Source organism: Aotus nancymaae, unplaced genomic scaffold, assembly GCF_030222135.1.
Source record: "Aotus nancymaae isolate 86718 unplaced genomic scaffold, 86718_ANA_hifiasm-v0.15.2.pri h1tg000108l, whole genome shotgun sequence".
Taxonomy (NCBI): domain Eukaryota; kingdom Metazoa; phylum Chordata; class Mammalia; order Primates; family Aotidae; genus Aotus; species Aotus nancymaae.
This window is the reverse complement of record NW_026988523.1, coordinates 1,167,983-1,185,455: the sequence shown is the minus strand read 5'-3', so window position 1 is coordinate 1,185,455 and position 17,473 is coordinate 1,167,983. Positions and strand designations below refer to the sequence as shown.

The 17,473-nt window shown below is 46.6% G+C and overlaps 1 protein-coding gene and 2 non-coding genes across 5 annotated transcripts in view; 1 reads left to right on the top strand and 2 right to left on the bottom strand.

Moving 5' to 3' along the window:
• The first annotated feature begins 4,334 nt into the window (after nucleotides 1-4,334).
• TRNAP-AGG (transfer RNA proline (anticodon AGG)) lies at nucleotides 4,335-4,406 on the top strand. The gene has a single exon. It is a non-coding gene; the product is annotated as a tRNA-Pro (tRNA).
• A 658-nt stretch (nucleotides 4,407-5,064) lies between these two features.
• Nucleotides 5,065-5,136, bottom strand: TRNAP-CGG (transfer RNA proline (anticodon CGG)). The gene has a single exon. It is a non-coding gene; the product is annotated as a tRNA-Pro (tRNA).
• A 6,295-nt stretch (nucleotides 5,137-11,431) lies between these two features.
• The window catches only part of RCSD1 (RCSD domain containing 1), a 75,929-nt gene continuing 69,887 nt past the window's right edge, over nucleotides 11,432-17,473 (bottom strand). For all 3 annotated transcript variants that reach the window (XM_021668048.2, XM_012444432.3, XM_012444433.3), the window contains one exon: nucleotides 11,432-13,002. In XM_021668048.2, the coding sequence (XP_021523723.2) occupies nucleotides 12,970-13,002 (33 nt within the window). In that variant the 3' untranslated portion in view covers nucleotides 11,432-12,969. The remainder of the gene's footprint in view (nucleotides 13,003-17,473) is intronic.

Here is a 17,473-nt window from a genome sequence, read left to right as displayed (position 1 = left end):
ATTGAACTATGGATGTAGATGGAACACCTGGGCTTTACTCTCAAGAAGCACGTTGTCTACCAGTGTACACAAACAACTACGCGATTACATTTGTGAAAACGCTTGAAGAGTGAATGAAGGAGAAACCCAAAGCCTGCAGGGACAGTGGCTCTCAGCAGTGTTAAAAGAGCCTCTCTGCTGATTGTGACGTACCTCAGCCACATATCCCTCCCTCTCCCAAAAACCACTGGCCCAAGAGGCATCTAGAAAGATTCACCAAGGATAAAACAGTTACGGTGGGCTTTAAAGGATGAATAAAAGTTCACCAGCGAGAAAACAGGAAAAGCAAACTCAGAGAACCGAAACTACATACCAGGTGTGGGAAACATTAGGTGAATTCTTTGTGGTTTGCAACTTGAGGGGAGTGACGGAAAGAGGGGAAGAGAGAATGCCAGAAAAGCAGGCTGCGGTCATATTTTGAAGAGCCTTGAGTTGTGTTTGTTCTGGAGGCAGTGGAGAGTGGTGAAAGGGCTGTAAGAAGTTCAGATCTGTGTTTTAAAAAGGTAACCACTGCGGCAGGGCAAGAGTGAAGAGAGCAGGAAATAAGGTATTGACAGTGGTGATGAGAAGACAGGATTTGAGAGACATTTCATGAAAAGAATGACAGGACTGGATATAAATTGGGTGAGAAGTATAATCAAGAGAAAAAGAATCCCAGTTTCTAGCCTGTCTATCCTTGTCTTCGAGATCTGTTGCCAGAAGAAAATTGGAATGTGGGTGGTGTTCCAGGAACCCTGAGAATTTGACTCCTGGTGGATAACAATCAGAAAGATTCAAAGAGGAATCCTCGGGCCATCTTGAGAAAGATTTGCCTGAAGCCAAATCAGTTTAACAAAGTCTGTCTTAATCCAGAAGCAAACAGTGCTTTTTGAAAGTTGGAAAATTAGAGTTCTAGTGTCTCCTTCCACTGGGGACAGAGACACCAAATTGGGGGGAGGAGGGTAAAAGGGTCCCTAGGGAGGCGTTAATTCTTATAGGAGAACGCTGTATCACCAGACTTCCACATTCACTGTAGCTGAGATAAAGTGTTCCTCAAGATACCTGGTATCTTCCTGGGCCCTGCAGCTATTTGCGTACTACATTTGCTTCACAGAGACCAAATTCTAGGGAAGAATGTGCCCTGGACAGATAACGCAGACACGCCTCCTACCAAATAGGGGTATTTCCCTCTGTCAATGAAGCAGTTGATATTCTGAGTTTTGCTATTGTCAGTCTTTGTGCATCATCATTATGACAGTCAAATGAGATACTCAAGTATTTAGCCTACTGAGTATAAGACAAGTTCCTTTTTAATGATTAGAGAGAAGTAGAAGTTGGGAGAAAAAACCTAAAATGATAAAAGCTATAGTAAATTCAAGTGGGTAAAGAGAGCAGAGACTTCTTGAGACTGAGGCTTTCAAATATCTGAAGTGGTTACCTTATTTTCTCTAACAAGTTATATTCTATATATTCCTCCTTTTTAGGAGAAAAGCAGTATAAACTTCTTAGGTGTCCAGAGCATCGTTTTTTCAAGTTAGATTTTGATGAATAAACTATCCTGGCAATCTAGAACTTATTAACGTTTTATAAGGTATCTTATCCTCCCTCCTTTCCTGGACCCCTAAGAAGAACTGAAGACTCAAGTTAGGGCAGTTTTAAATAAAACAAAAAAGGGTGAAGACAGTGCTAGAGATCCAAAACTATTATTTTCTGTTGTCAAACTATAGGAAGAAAGTAGACAGTTTGGAGTCGGCCACATAGTACTTGCTAAATGTTTGTTGAAGAATGAGCAGGCCAGGCACAGTGGGTCACGACTGTAATCCCAACACTTTGGGAGGCTGAGGCAGTTGGATCATGAGGTCATGAGCTTTAGACCAGCCTGGCCAACATGGTGAAACCCCATCTCTACTGAAAATACAAACATTAGCCAGGTGTGGTGGTGGGCGCCTGTAATCCTAGCTACTTGGAAAGCTGAGGCAGGGGAATTGCCTGAACCGGGGAGGCGGAGGTTGCAGTGAGCCCAGATCGCCCCACTGCACTCCAGCCTGTGTGGCAGAGCAAGACTCAGTCTTGGGGGTGGGTGGGTGGGGGGGAAATAAGCAATGAATTAATGAATAAATCGATGAATGCCTGACATGAAATAAAATTAATGAATAGGTCTATTTAGGATAGTCACTCTGTCTACTTGTTTCCTATCTTGGTTATTTGCTGGAATGACAATTTGCAATTACTGTTTGTTAGCACATTAGGCAAGCAGCAGCCTAGGAAAGCTAGAATAACACCATTTCAAGTTTGGCTTCATTTTTAGGACTAACAAGGCACATTCCTTGCCTGTCATGACCCATAGTCATGGGATGTTTACAGTTAAGGAAACAGTCTTAAGATACCTAGAAGGACTCATTCCTACAACAGCAAGAAGTCCAAATGTCCTACTAGCCATAACAATATATGCCTTCAAGATCATCACAGTTATGGTTTGATGTATTCACACGCTAAAATATCAAGAATTGTCTTCAAGTCAACAGAGTAACAAATTTTGTCATGTTGTCTGCTCTCCTGCACGTAGACACAGCTTAGCTTAGCTTTTACATAGGTAAGACCACTATATAAAAACTGGCCACGCACTGTAGCTCACGCCTGTAGTCCCAGAACTTTGGGAGGGCGAGGCGGGCAGATCACAAGTTCAGGAGTTTGAGACCAGCCTGGCCAATATGGTGAAATCCAGTTTTTACTAAAAATACAAAAATTAGCTGGGAGTGGTGGCGGGCGCCTGTAGTCCCAGCTACCCGGGAGGCTAAGGCAGGAGAATTACTTGAACTCAGGAGGCAGAGGTTGCACTCCAGCCTGGGCAATAGAGTGAGACTCCGTAAAAAAGAAAAAAGAATGTTTCTCCTACTTTCTGAGGATGTGCTGCTCTGCAATAGAGGAGTTTCTAATAAACTTGCTTCTTTCACTACACTCTGCAACTCACCCTGAATTCCCTCCTGCAGGAGATCCAAGAACGCTGTCTTCCGGGTCTGGATGGAGAACCCTTTTTCCGGTAACGGAAGTACCAAAATGCAGTGACCATGATATGTCACTGCACTCCAGCCTGGGTGACAGTGAGACGCTGTCTCAAAAAAAAAAAACAAACAAACAACAAAAAAAACTAAAAAACTTAAAAAAAAAAAATGTATTAAGGAATTTGGGCCAAATTGTAATCATTCAGAATTATTCATTGAGCACTAGCTTTCCTATGGTAAGCCTCAATGCTAAGTATTTCAGACTTTAAAATATAGTTAAGAAGCTATGCCTACTGTATCTAATTAAAGATATTGGGACAATCGAACAGCAATCACACAATTGGTTGCCAATTCTACAGTAAAATTCAGTGTTGATGTAGGTGTCTTGCACTCTAAGAACTTACAACTGGAGGATATAAGATTGAAACTCAGTCATTTACCACATACGGTTGGTTTTGATATGTTAAAGGATCTTTTTCTGGGAAGGTTAGAGTTTGGGATTTATCCAAAGGCAAACAGGGTTTTCAGCTGAAGAGAAAAGCCTGAGTGAAAACAGAGATGGGATTCACAAGGCTAGATAGGTAGGGCTTTTGAATACTATAATAAAACAATACCGGCAAGAAACTGAGATTTTAACATTATTGAAAAATGCGAAAGAGAACAAATGAAACATCCAGAACTCAGTAACAGGAGAGAGTCTGGAATCTGCCACAGTGACATTGTCATTCATTGCCATTTATTAGCCATGAATATAAATAAAATTACAGTTTTTGAAATGAGGTCGATATTATACTGATAGTGACGACTTTGCTTTCTTCTGTTACTGATTTTCAAAGAGCAAAACCAAAATGAAAGAAAATTGAAACGCAGTATCTATAGAAAACAAACATTCGGGCTGGTGGCTCACCCCTGTAATCCCAGCACTTTGGGAGGCCGAGGCGGGTGGATCACAAAGTCAGGAGATCAAGACCATCCTGGCTAACAAGGTGAAACCCCCTCTCTACTAAAAACACAAAAAATTAGCTGGGCGTGGTGGCACGCCCCTGTAGTCCAGATACTTGACAGGCTGAGGTAGGAGAATCGCTTGGACCCAAGAGGCGGAGGTTGCAGTGAGCCGAGATCGCGTCGCTGCACTCCAGAGTGGGTGACAGAGCAAGACTCTGTCTCAAAAAAAAAAAAAAAATGAAAGAAAGAAAGAAAACAAGAAAACAGACACAACCAAAAGGTAGAATCCTAACGTGAACAACCACATGAGGGCGCGGGACTAAATAGCTTCGCGTTCCTTTACAGCGACGGGAAAAAAGAGATTAGGTCGGCTCGTTGGTCTAGGGGTATGATTCTCGCTTAGGGTGCGAGAGGTCCCGGGTTCAAATCCCGGACGAGCCCTCTTTTGGAATCAGAATCTTGAATTCCACATTTTGGAGATAGATGAGTAAACGTAATAAATACAGGTCAGTCAGAGTAAAACACAAAATTGAGACTTTTGGAAACTTAGAGCACTCTTTACATTGAAATATTAAAAGTCCTCGTGAAAATGTAAAAAGTTTTGCTAGTGATGCAGTATTGTACTATGAAAACGTTGTTCCTAGCTGTGTATTCTTGGGTGCAGCGCGTGTATAGGGAGCTCGGAAGCTCCGTTCTCTGTTGCCTATGGCGTTGTTTAAACTCATCCGCGACAGTGCCCCTCACCGGGGGTGGAGTATTTGCTGAGCGCCCCCTTTCCTTGGAAATGCTCATTCCCGAATCCCGCGACCTGCTAATCCATGACTCCTCCTGCTCGTTTGGAGGCGTTAAAGGCGTCCACAGCATTCCTCACTAGGCATGTGTTTTAAATGGTACAAAGCAATGTGAATGCGTTGCCCTTGGGTGTACAGTAACCATACTTTGTATTAATTGAGCCCACATGGTCCCTCGCTTCAAAAACAAAGAGGATCAACATTTGAGCTCATGGGACTAGAATGCTTTCATTTAAATTTCTGAATGGACCATGTTGGGAGGAGGAAAAGTATATTTTTAATATTTTGACTGTAGAGGGTAAAAGCCTGGGCTCGTCCGGGATTTGAACCCGGGACCTCTCGCACCCGAAGCGAGAATCATACCCCTAGACCAACGAGCCGCTCTCGGCAAAGGCGCTCCCGGCGCCTCCCTTCAGGCTCGCTCCGCGTCTCGCCGCACTTCACTAACAATCCTGACCTGCGACCCTTCTCCTACCGCGTGTGCTCTCATTCTCCAAGCCTCGGGTCCGGAGCGCTGATCGGCCCGCCGCGTGGAGTTGCAGGAGAGACGCGCTTTTGCCTGGCCCGGCCGTTCCAACGCCCCCATCGCCGGCTGGGCCTCCATGTTCGCACGCGCTCCCGGAAGCCATCTTCCGGAACCCGTGCTCGCGCCGGCCGTTCCACGGGCGTCCCGGTTGAGGAAGGCGCGGGGCCGGGCAGGGCGCCTCAGGACGCCGCCCGGTGCCAGGTCCCCGCGGCGCCCGCCCCCGCCCAGCCAGTCAGTGCGCGCGGTCCGGGGTCTGCTCCGTCGGCTACTGAGCCGGTGAATGAAGGCCGGGAGCCCGGCAGAGGGAGGAGAATACCCGAACCCTGGCCAAGAAAAGGGCGGTGGGAGACGCAATCCCAGAGGAGTGAATATTAAGTTGACTCCCCGAGCCTGCCTTCGGGATAAAGCACTCTTTTAAACTCTTTGCTTGTATTGAACTCACCTGATATTCGTAACACTCAGCCCCCGAGGTGCCACTGTATCTCCATTTGCAGATGAGGAAACTGAGGCCCAGAAATGTTAAGCCACTCACAGAAGGCCACCAGACTGGGAGCTGGCGCTGGCGCTGGTCTGGGAACTCCCGAGGCCCTGGAGGGTGGGAGAACTGGGGGCTGGGGCGTGTGAAAGGGACTGGAGAGTGGGGGAGATGACTGGTACCCCGGCAGCTTGGAGGAGAGAAGGCAGTGCTCTCCCCGCTTCCCCCGGCCCGCCACGCTGCTCTCCGGCTCCTTGCAGTTTGTGGCCAGGTTGCAGAGGCCCCTTATTTCTAAAACCCTCTTGCATCCGCCTAAAAGGAATCCGTTGCTCTGTAGCCTGGTCAGACCGTTCTCCCAGGTCCTGGTGGTGCATTTGCCCTCTCACCTGCTCACCGAGAGCTTCCCACTTGCACCCGCTTCTCTGTGCCCTTTTCTCTCTCTCCCTCCCTCCCTTCCTTTTAATGCCAGTGAGCTTTGGGGGAGACACTCAGCGATAGGAGGTCAGGACCAGGGTTCATACCCGTGGGGCGTGTAACAGGCAAAATGCAGCGAAGAAACCTTAGAACAAACAGCAAACACTGAAAAACCTTTGGCCCACTCTGGTGATGTAGAGAGCCCTGTTGCTGGCTGGTACAGGGGCCAGGTCTAAGGTGGGCAGCCCTGTCTACACTTTCTATTTGCTTGAAAGTGCGTAAAACTATTGACACTCTCTCCTTGTTTGAGACCACTTTTCTTCCTCCTATTGAGCTAAGATGTGAGAACTGGATATGTTTTTTTTTTTTTTTGAGACGGAGTTTCGCTCTTGTTACCCAGGCTGCAGTGCAATGGCGCGATCTCGGCTCACCGCAACCTCCGCCTCCTGGGTTCAGGCAATTCTCCTGCCTCAGCCTCCTGAGTAGCTGGGATTACAGGCACGCGCCACCGTGCCCAGCTAATTTTTTGTATTTTTAGTAGAGACAGGGTTTCACCATGTTGACCAGGATGGTCTCGCTCTCTTGACCTCGTGATCCACCCGCCTCGGCCTCCCAGAGTGCTGGGATTACAGGCGTGAGCCACCGCGGCCGGCCCCTTGTTTGTTTTGAGACTGAGTCTCACTCTGTCACCCAGGCTGGAGTGCAGTGGTGTGATCTTAGCTCACTGCAACCTCTGCCTCCTGGGTTCCAGTGATTTTCCTGCCTTAGCCTCCCGAGTAGCTGGGACTACAGGCACCCACCACCATACCCGGCTAATTTTTTATTTTTAGTAGAGATGGGATTTCACCATGTTGGCCATCCTTTGAGTACCAACCATATAATCACTCCAGAATCTTGTTTCTGAATGCTGGTTAAAGTGCAATTCAACCCATTCATTCTTTAAATCACAAGCAACCGGTAAGTGTAATAACTGAGTAATTTTCTCGAATTTCTACGTAAAACTGCATCATGAAGGACGAGAGTCATTACTTACAGGAGTATTCAGGGGGAATCCTAGCCCTTTTTTTTTTTTGAGACTGAGTCTTACTCTGTCACCCAGGCTGGAGTGCAGTGGTGTGATCTTAGCTCACTGCAGCCTCCCTGTCCCAGGTTCAAGTGATTCTCCTGCCTCAGCCTCCCCAGTACTCCCCAGTAGCTAGGAATACAGGCACACCAACAGGCTCAGCTAATTTTTATATTTTTAGTAGAGCTGGGGCTTCTCCATGTTAGTTGGTCTTGAACTCCTGGCCTCAAGTGATCCACCCCCGTCAGCTTCCCAAAGTGCTGGGATTACAGGCATGAGCCACTGCACCTGCCCAGAATCCTAGCCTTTTCTGACCTCTTCCTTTGGCACCCTGCTTCCCTCATAGTGTCTTCCTAGCTGCTCCACGCACAGGGTGTTCCAGCTCCCAAGGAGAAGCCCCACAGCTCTTCAGGATTAGGAGGATGTGGAAGACATCTCTTAGTTCCTGTTTCGGAGGTGGGTGGTTCCACTCTTGGTTTCCTTTACCCTGTAATACATTCATCACCTCCTCCTCCTCTGAGGAGTCTCAAATAATCAGTTTCCTGCCCCATTTGACCACAGTGGGACTTTGCTGGAATTCCCACAGCTCTCGTGGAATTGAGGGCAAAAGTGGAATAATGGTCTCTTCTCAGCATCCACTGTGATCAGGACCGTCCCTCACAGGGCTCGTGGTGAGCCTGGGTTACCCCAGCAAAACCGGGAAGTCAGAAAAGTAGGTCTCCTGACCCTAGAATTTTGGCAGTTTGCTTCTCTTTTGTAAGTCCCTCTGGGGTCTCAAGAAACATTTCACACCAAGGTATGAATGACAAAGGAGGCTTCAAGTAATGATCTCTCTCAGAAGTATTGCATGTGGAAGGAAGCTAATGATGACATTTCAGGTGTCTGCTATCAGATAAAAGAGGTGTTAAGCAGGGATGACTGTTGAAAATAATCCCATCCCAGCTCTGAAATCAGTTCAGTCATTTATTATTTAACAAATATTTATTGAGCACCTACCATATCTGAGGCACTGTGTACAATGAAGAATACAAACACTTTGTACTCTCCTGGAGCTACAGTTAGCTCTGGGCACAGTAACACAGTATTACCTAAAATAAAGAGACCGATTTCCTTGGGTGGCTTATGAAACTGAATCCCATTTTATGTGAGCATCTGGATTTTGTTCAGTACTCTTGACATCATCATAAACCACCTGATCATGCATTATATACAGACATTCTGTTTATCCTTTTTTTACCTGGTTCATAGACAAAAAATTTGACTAGAACTAGTTGGAATCAAACAAAATATAATTTTGAAGCAAGCAATGGAACAGTAATTTGGTGTTTCAGGTTTTGCCCTGGGGGAAACAGCTGTTGTTTTTTTACCTGCCAACATAGCTTCTTTTGGGAACAGCACCCTGATTTCACTTTGGGAAATCTTGCTCACCTTTGCAGGCCTTGTAGACGGTGCAGGATTAACTCACCTAGCTCCTAGCTCCGGGAGAGGGCACGCAGTCTCTGCATCTCTTTGGTGGTAACAGTTGATTCAGGTCCAGGCACATGAGCCACATAAGGCCTATGGAAAGCCTCTACAGGATTTTTTCCCCACGGTTATGGGGAAAGAGTAAGCCTTTTCACTGGGTTTGCAGGCTGGGAAGAACAATATGACCGGCGGGGCGTGGTGGTTCATGCCTGTAATCCCACTTTGGGAGGCTGAGGTGGGTGGGATCCCTTGAGGCCAGGAGTTTGAGACCAGCCTGGCCGGCATGGTGAAACCCGGTCCCTACTGAAAACACAAAAATTAGTTAGGCCTGGTGGTGCTGAGGGAATGTATTCTCTTCCCGGGTCCACAAGGGGGCGTAGTTTCAAAGGCAATAACTTCCAGCACCGTACCCCACCTCTCCATCCGGGATCTTAAGGGTCTTTGCTTAAACTTTGGCGCATGTGGGAAAAATCAAAGATCAATCACTCCAGCGGGAGTTTAAAGGAACTCCTTTCACAGGCCCTGAAAACCTGAAGAGGGTGGGAATTTCTCCCAGGTTGAAAGTCCCCTCCTTTCACACCTCTTTGGAGTCCATATCTGGATCCCCTTCCACGATCTTGTGGAAGCTTCTCTCTGTCATCTTTTTCTCTCTCCTTTTTCTCTTTCTCTGCCTAAATAAATTACTTTCTGTAAAACTCTCTGGGGTCCGATATTTACTTGCCAGAGCACCTTGCCGAGCGTGGTCCTCTGCCCCATTCTTGGGTGAGTGAGAGACCAAAGGCCTGTAAGAACATCCTCTCGGGGGAGCTGAGCTTCCCCCGCTCCCTGGAATTCGGTCACAGTGCATGCTTATAATCCGAGTTATTAGGTTGGTGAAAAAGTAACTGCAGTACTTGGAAGTCTGAGGCACGAGAATTGCTTGAACCCAGGAGGCAGAGGTTGCAGTGAGCTGTGATTGTGCCAGTGCACTCTAGCCTGGGTGACAGGGTGAGACTCTGTCTCACTAAAAAAGAAAGAAAAGAAAAAAAGACAGCCTTGGCTGTAGCTATTAAAGAAAATTAAATAATTTTAAAAAAATAATACAAAAAGAATACGGCCAACACGAGGGGAAGCAGAGATCAATACCACGAGAGATTCCTGACATCACGTGGGTGACTGTATTTAGGTCTGTTTTTTTCAGTTCTATGAAACTGAAGAAGGGAGACAGAGTCATTGATCCATATAGTTCTGTTTTTCCTCAGCTAGTTTGAGTTGGGTTTCTGTCACCAGCAGCTCAGTGATCTTACTCATTCAGTACTAAATGTACAAGAGCACAGAACTGTACTAAACACATACCTAATGAAAAAAACCTAATCAGAAGATGATGAACTGGTTGCCTTTTCGTGCATATATTTATTGAACATGTAGTTAACTGGTCATAGGCCAAAATCTACATGGCAAACTGGGCATTGTTCAGTGTGACCTCCATGAGGGGCATGGAGTTTCGAGGCTCCTGAAGCTTACCTAGTTCCACATGCAGCTGAAACAGAATCATAACCCCCTTTTAAATATTGGTAGATCCCTTCTGCCAATATTGGCATCTAGGTTTTTTCTTGCTCCCTCTCTGAAGCAAGGAAGGACACAATTCCAAGTTCAAGCTAGACCACAAAGATAGTGGAAGAATGACTCTGACTCTTTAGCCCTGTTGCTGAATCAGTGTTTCCTTTCAAACCTATTAAGGAAACCTGAAACAAACAAGGTCTTCCTGGCCTGTTAATAAGTTTGTGCTACCTAAGACACAGATAAATTTATTTAATGCCATTTATTTTTTATTTATTTTTTTTTTGAGAGGGAGTCTCGCTGTGTCCCCCAGGCTGGAGTGCAGTGGCATGATCTCGGCTCACTGCAACCTTTACATCCCTGGTTCAAGCAATTATCCTGCCTCAGCCTCCTGAGTAGCTGGGATCACAGGCGCCTGCCACCATGCCCGACTACTTTTTTTTTGTATTTTTAGTAGAGATGGGGTTTCACCATGTTGGCCAGGCTGGTCTTAAACTCCCGACCTCAGGCAATCCGCCTGCCTTGGCCTCCCAAAGTGCTGGGATTACAGGCGTGAGCCACTGTGCCCAACTAATCCATGCAAATAAAACACCTGATCATGGTTGCTTCGAGAAAGGAGAGCTATAAGCAGTGGGGCTGCAGCACGAACAAAACTCGGTCCCTGCACTTTATGAATTCCCTGCCAAGAGCCCCCTTTATTAATAAACAAGCCCTGGGAATGAGGCCTCCATTTTTTTCACAAAATAGACCAAATAATGTGACTAACAGGGGACTTGGGGGATAGAAAGGTAGTTTGATGCCCATAAGCATGATCCTGCAGTGTCACATTCTTGTCATTTTTATGGCTCCTTTCTCGTCCACTACTATAATGTTTAGACCCTCCAGAAGAAGAATGCAGTTTAATTTTTCATTTCTAAAGCCCATACTTTCTGTTCTATGCCTTCCTCAAGCAAAGAAAAGTGGCCCTTTTCATCACACACTCAGAATCATGCACGTATTCACAAAGTACTTGCCCAGATAGTACGTGTGTATAAACAACCCAAAGACATATGTAAATAAAACCAAGTATCGTTTAGGGGTAGACTTCTCTGTCGATTAATGGATGGTAGATAGATTGATACTGAGTGAGCTAGCTAGCTAGACAGATAGACAAGTTTCTGGATCTCACAATAATTGACACACACATCTCCCAAATTCTGCTAATATCCAAAGTTTATCATAACTATGACAATATCAGTCTCAACCAGGTTACAAGTTTGTTACAAATTACAAACTATTTAAAAATAGTTTTGACAAGAAATATATCCCAAATATGAACACTAAACACTACCCTGGAGTTAGAAAAACTGTAAATGGGAAGAGGAAATTGAGGTACTGGTGGCAACATAAGGCCTTTTTGTCTGAGAGACTGTTTTCTGAAGTCAGTGTGGGATGTAGTCTAACAGACCTCCCGAAAAACAATCCTTCCAACTACCAAATCAGCACATTGAGACATTAAAATACTCAAATCAGAACAACGATCAGCCGTAAGTTTAAATGTGTGTTTGGATTAATACACAGGTGTGCATGAAGAAGGGAGAGGATGTAAGTCAAAGACTGGGTAGACAGGCCCCCGTCCCTTGCAGAACACCCCACATTTCCAAACAGATTATTAAAGCAGGAGATACCCAATAAGAGACTAAAGACTCCAACTCACTCCTTCTGTGTTGGGGAGAACAATCGGGGCTGTGAGTCAAGAAAAGCTTCCCAGGGAAGCTAAGAAAAATGATTTAACTATGTAGCTTGCACATCATGGCACTCAAGGCACCTCCCAGGAAACATCTAACCCATGCTCAAGGATTCTGGAAATGCAAATCCATCCTCACAGGATGCATCGGAGAGCCAGCATCCTTCAGCGTCGCTGCCTTGCTTTCAGGAGGAGATGCAATGCGGGCATGAAACCTCCTGCCATTCTGCCTCTCCGTGGGAGTTCTCTACAATCTCAAGGGTGGGAGAACGGAGTGAGCCAAGCCAGCGATCTCCCATGCGGGTCACCAGCTGGAAAACCGCAGGGCAGGAAAAGCAGACACTTTTTTTCCTTTTGAAAAATGTTTCAATCATTATCTCTTCTAGTCCAATGTTTTAAAGACTGGTTGGCCAGTTCAAATTTGGACCAAGCTGAAAAGTTTTCTCTAGGGTTTTGATACAATTTAGGGTCTTCTATAACTTACTTATAATTTATATTTTATGTTTATGGCCACCTATTTATATTTTATGTCTATAGCCACCTAAAATTAGGTTTTAACTGATATTTGAGAACCGTAAAAACTTTGGAACAATAAAAAGGAACTTTACCCAAGCAAAATCTGATAAGCTAACTCAGAGCTCAGTTTGGAGGTTGGCTGCAGGGATGGGTGGGTGTGGATAGCACCCAGCCCTCCACGGGCTGACCAGTGCCCCTGGGGACTTGTTGCCACAGTAAATTGTTTTAAATAAATTGTTGTTTAACTAAGTCCATCAAATGACATAAACTCAAGCTGATAAAAGTCTGCTGCCCTCAGATCCAATCTCTATTTGCGAGGAAACATTCAGTGTGGAGGCCAGGAAATAATCCACCCTGTGTCTTCAGGCTGATTCCGGATACTCAGCATATTCTGCCTCTGCAAGGCCTTTGTCTGCTGCTGCTATGACTGTTGCTGCTACTTGCAAGGAGATGTGTCCAGCAACTTCATCACTGGGGCACAATGAGCTGTTCACATTTTAGTGTCCTGGACAGGAGTGTCATCCTGTGAACACGGGAGGAAAGAATGAATTAGGAAAACGGTGAGGAAATCCTGACACTCAGCATCTGTCCTCGGGGATGCTGGATCAGCCAATAGCCAGAGTAGGAGTAATAGTAAGAATGATGGTCAGAAGAATGCTACGTGTCCAACTTAGTTTTTTTTTTTAATGCATCAACTTACTTAATCCTCACAAAAGCAAATGAGATAGGTACTTCTATTAACTCTGTTATAGGTGAGGCAATTAAGGCACAGAGAGTTTATTTCCCCTAGGTCACACAGCTAGTAAGTGGTGAAGTCAGGATTTTAACCCAGGGATCTGAGCTTGAGTCATCAAGTACTAAGTGCCACGCCCATCCCCTGATGCCCGACCTCTCCTTCCCATTCAATGCGCTTTCCTGAAACACCGCTCAAGATTCTTTGGCAGCATATAAATGGGAAAAGGACAGAAAGAGTCGAAAATAAAAGACTAATACTTGAGTAAAAGGACAGTAAAGTAGCTGTTTATTCAATAGTCACTCAAAATGTATTGCTCTGAGACCCTTCCGTGCCAGGAGCTGTACCAGGACTCCAGCCTCGTCTCCATCAGTTCTAGTTGAGAAATGAAGCCTCTGGGAATGTAACCACAGTACAAGGTGAGGGGTGATGTGGACCATCCTAATACACTATACTGAGCAGGGGAGGCATCTGTCCTCAGCAATCAGAAAAGGCCTGTGGAGGGGAAGATAGAGGCCTGGTGAGAGGACTTCCAGGTACCAGTGAGGGCTGGGTTCAAGTGGGCTGCAGGCAATTTCGGCTGGAAGTGCAGGCGTTTGGGCAAAGAGGCTGTGGGAGTGGGTGAGGGGATGCCTTGCCTACTGCGGAATGGTGGAGGGCGCAGGCCACCTGGAGCCCCGGCCCGGCTGTTGGGGAGCATGGAGGCAGTGAAGGTCAGGCACGTGGCAAAGCCCAGCCCGTGGAGGAGCATGAGCTCCATTTTCCAATGGGCAGCATCAAAGGTTTTGGGATAGGAGGGCAGACAACCTATGGTGTTTACAGGAAAAGGAATCGGCGACGATGCGTAGGGTGGGTCTGGAGAACAGGAATTCTGCTAGGAATGAGCTGTGATTGTAGAGAGAGAAAAGAAAGGCTAGCACTGGTATCATCATAGAGATGGGGTTGTGCCATGTTGCCCAGGCTGGTCTCCAGCTCCTGGGTTCCAGCCAGCCTCACGCCTTGGCCTCCTAAAATACTGGGATTACAGGTGTGAGGCACTGTGCCTGGCCACAATTCGGTTATTCACTGAGCTCCCACAAAATGCTGGTCATGCTAGAGGCTGAGGAGAGGCAAGGAGGAGGAGGAGGGGAAGGGGAGAAAGAGAAGGAGAGGCAGAGGCATCTCTGGGAAGGACAGTTAATGTGTCTGAGGGATGACTGAGGTGGGAATGCAGGGAGTGCATCCCCAAGAGAACTGAGAAGAAATAAGGGCCGAGAACTGCGTCTGCTGACCTGCCAGTCAACCAGGAGGGAGAGGAAAGAAAGAGCAAAGTGAACCCTACAAAGTCACAAAGGTAGGGAATTCTCAGGAGAAGGATGGATTTCACCGGCTCAGAGAGAAAAGAGTTTCAAATCGGATGTTGAGAAACCAACGGGAGTAACTCGGAAAGCAGCTGAATCAGGCAGTCTGGAGGTCAGCATTCACCGCTAACACAACAAAGTCTCAGATTCGATGTTCAAACATTTCCAGTGTCTTTGTTTGGGTAAGTTTGTCTCTGGCATAGCTAAGTACCCTACGCAATACTGGATACATAATGAGTGTTTGACAAACACTTGCTAAATGCGTTTGAAGTGTTAGAGTTGTATCTGATTCTGTGGCCTCTTTCCAGGGCGACTTTTCCTTATAAACAGAATCCTAAGTGCCAGTGACTTGGTATGTCCAGCCTGCCTGTGACCGAAATCCTCAGGATGGCTCCTTCTTTCAGCACGGTATGTTAAAACGCGTGTGAGGGGCAACCTAAGCGTTAGGTAACGCTTTATAGTGCTTTCACGCGTCTGATGCCTTTGGCGTACTCACGGAACTTTCTCCTGCTTTCTCTCCAAGAACAAACGGCTCCAGCCTTTGTGCTTCACTCAGCACCCTTCGAGGGCAGAACCCCATTGATTCTACTGCCCCGTCGTTATTTGATTATGCCTCTCTGTCTTCTTCGCTTTTGACTCCCGGTATCTCATATAGTGACAGGGATAATGGGTGCTTGTTAAATACCGATTGCACGAATGCGACCATAATTAGTTTATCTGATTGATCTATTCCTACCAACCAAGGAACAAGATGGGAATTAGGTCAGGGGGTTAGAAAACTGCTTAGAGGCGTGTGCTGCCTCCGGGATCCAGGAAGGACGTGGGACAGCCATGGGTGCCTGGCTCAAGGGGTCAACCTTGTCATCCTTCTCACTGATGAATCCTTTTGCACTAGTGACTCGGGCATTTTGATTCGGACCTTGACCTGGTTTGAGAGGAGCAAGGAAGGACTGGAGACAGTGCCCCCTTCCAGATTAAACAAATTATGCACATGTGCACAGGTACATTGTAAGCAGCTTATTGTGATGATAGGGCAGGTGCCTGATATATCAACATTCATTGAGCTCTATGACCACGGACAACTTCTGTCCTCTCTTGGAGCGCTGGTTTCTTTCTCCCTCTAAACTAGGCAACTGGGGCCAGCCAGGCATGGGGGCTCACGCCTGTAATCCCAATACTTTGGGAGGCCGAGGTAGGTGCATAATTTGAGGTCAGGAGTTCAAGACAAGCCTGGCCAATATGGTAAAACTTTGTCTCTACTAAAAATACAAAAATTGGCTGGGCGCGTGGCTCATGCCTATAATCCCAGCACTTTGGGAGGCCAAGGCGGGCGGATCACCTGAGGTCAGGAGTTCAAGACCAACCTGACCAACATGGAGAAACCTTGTCTCTACTAAAAAAATACAAAATTAGCTGGGCATGGTGGCGCTTGCCTATCATTACAGCTACTTGGGAGGCTGAGGTAGGAGAGTCACTTGAGACTCCCCAGTAGCTGAGACTCTCCTACCCCAGCCTCCCAAGTAGGTAGGAGAGCCACCATGCCCAGGAGGCAGAGGTTGCAGTGAGCCAGGGTCGTGCCATTGCACTCCAGCCTGGGCAACAAGAGTGAAACTCCATCTCAAACAAACAAACAAACACAAAAATTAGCCTGGCACGGTGGCATACACGTGTAATCCCAACTACTTGGGAGGCTGAGGCAGGAGAATTGCTTGAACTCAGGAGGCGGAGGTTGCAGTGAGCTGGCATTGTGCCACTGCCCTCCAGCCTGGGTGACAGAGCGAGACTCTGTCTCAAAACAGACAGACAAAGCTAGGCAATTGGGTTAAGTGGTGCTAAAGTTTGGCATCTCAGAGATGACAGAGGAAAAGCATTCCTGTTACTCCATCCAGAGGTGGAAGTGGGGCTACTCTTTCTCCACCAGAGCTGCCTGTCTGGGAGGAGCGTGCTCCTGAGGCTGCTGGGCATTCTCTCCCCCTGCCTAGGGCTCTGTCAGGAATATGGAAGTGGCAAGGCTTGAGAGATTACCAGTGAGCCGGCCCCAGAGCTACTGGAGTTTCTGCAGGGAGACTTCTTCTACCTGAGACCCCCCCTGAAGCAGCCCTGTTCCCTGCTAACTTTTCAACCAAGGTGACTTTTCAACCCTCAGGATTGGAAGATGCTGTCAGTGAGATGGGAAGGTCTCCTGGAAAGGCAGGTGCCTCCTAACCTGAAAATAAGATGTGGCGACTGCTGGCAGGTGACTGCTTGGACCCAGTGGCTCCATCCTCAGAAAGGACTGTTGGGCCATGTGTTTGCCTTCTGGAGACCTGGTGGAATCTCTCAGTTCCAGAAGATCCTAATTCTAAAGATTGCTTATTTAGAATGGAAGGTGTTAAGGAAATCTGGAGCACCTCTGCCTAACACTCAACCCAGGGGTCTCAGTCATACTTTATGAGTCTTTGGGACTCACACATTTTTCTCCTTGACTTAGCATGAGTGAGAATAATGAGGGCCCTGGGAGATCCCCTAAACACATCATTTCCTCTTATACCTGTAGTTCTATCATTAGAGATTATTTCTTTTGTGTCGGGCAATTTTCTCTCTTTTTTAAAAATTCAATCACTCAACAAAGTTGTTTTTAAAAAACCTACTATGTTCCAGGTTCTGTAGCAGGTGCTGGAGATGCAGTGAGGAAAAGGAGCAGAGAAAGACAATTTAAAAATACACCGGAGAATTTCAAATAGCGACGTGTTCTATGATGACAAAGTAGAATCATGGGAGAGAGTAACTGATGGGGTGGACGGAGTTCCCCTTAGACTGAGTGGCACAGACAGGCCTCAGTGAGAAGAGACCATCTGGGCTGAGCTCTGAACCGTGGGTAAGAAGTGGCCATGTGAAGATCAAAAGGAATGTCCCATGCAGAGGGGACAGCAAGGATAGAG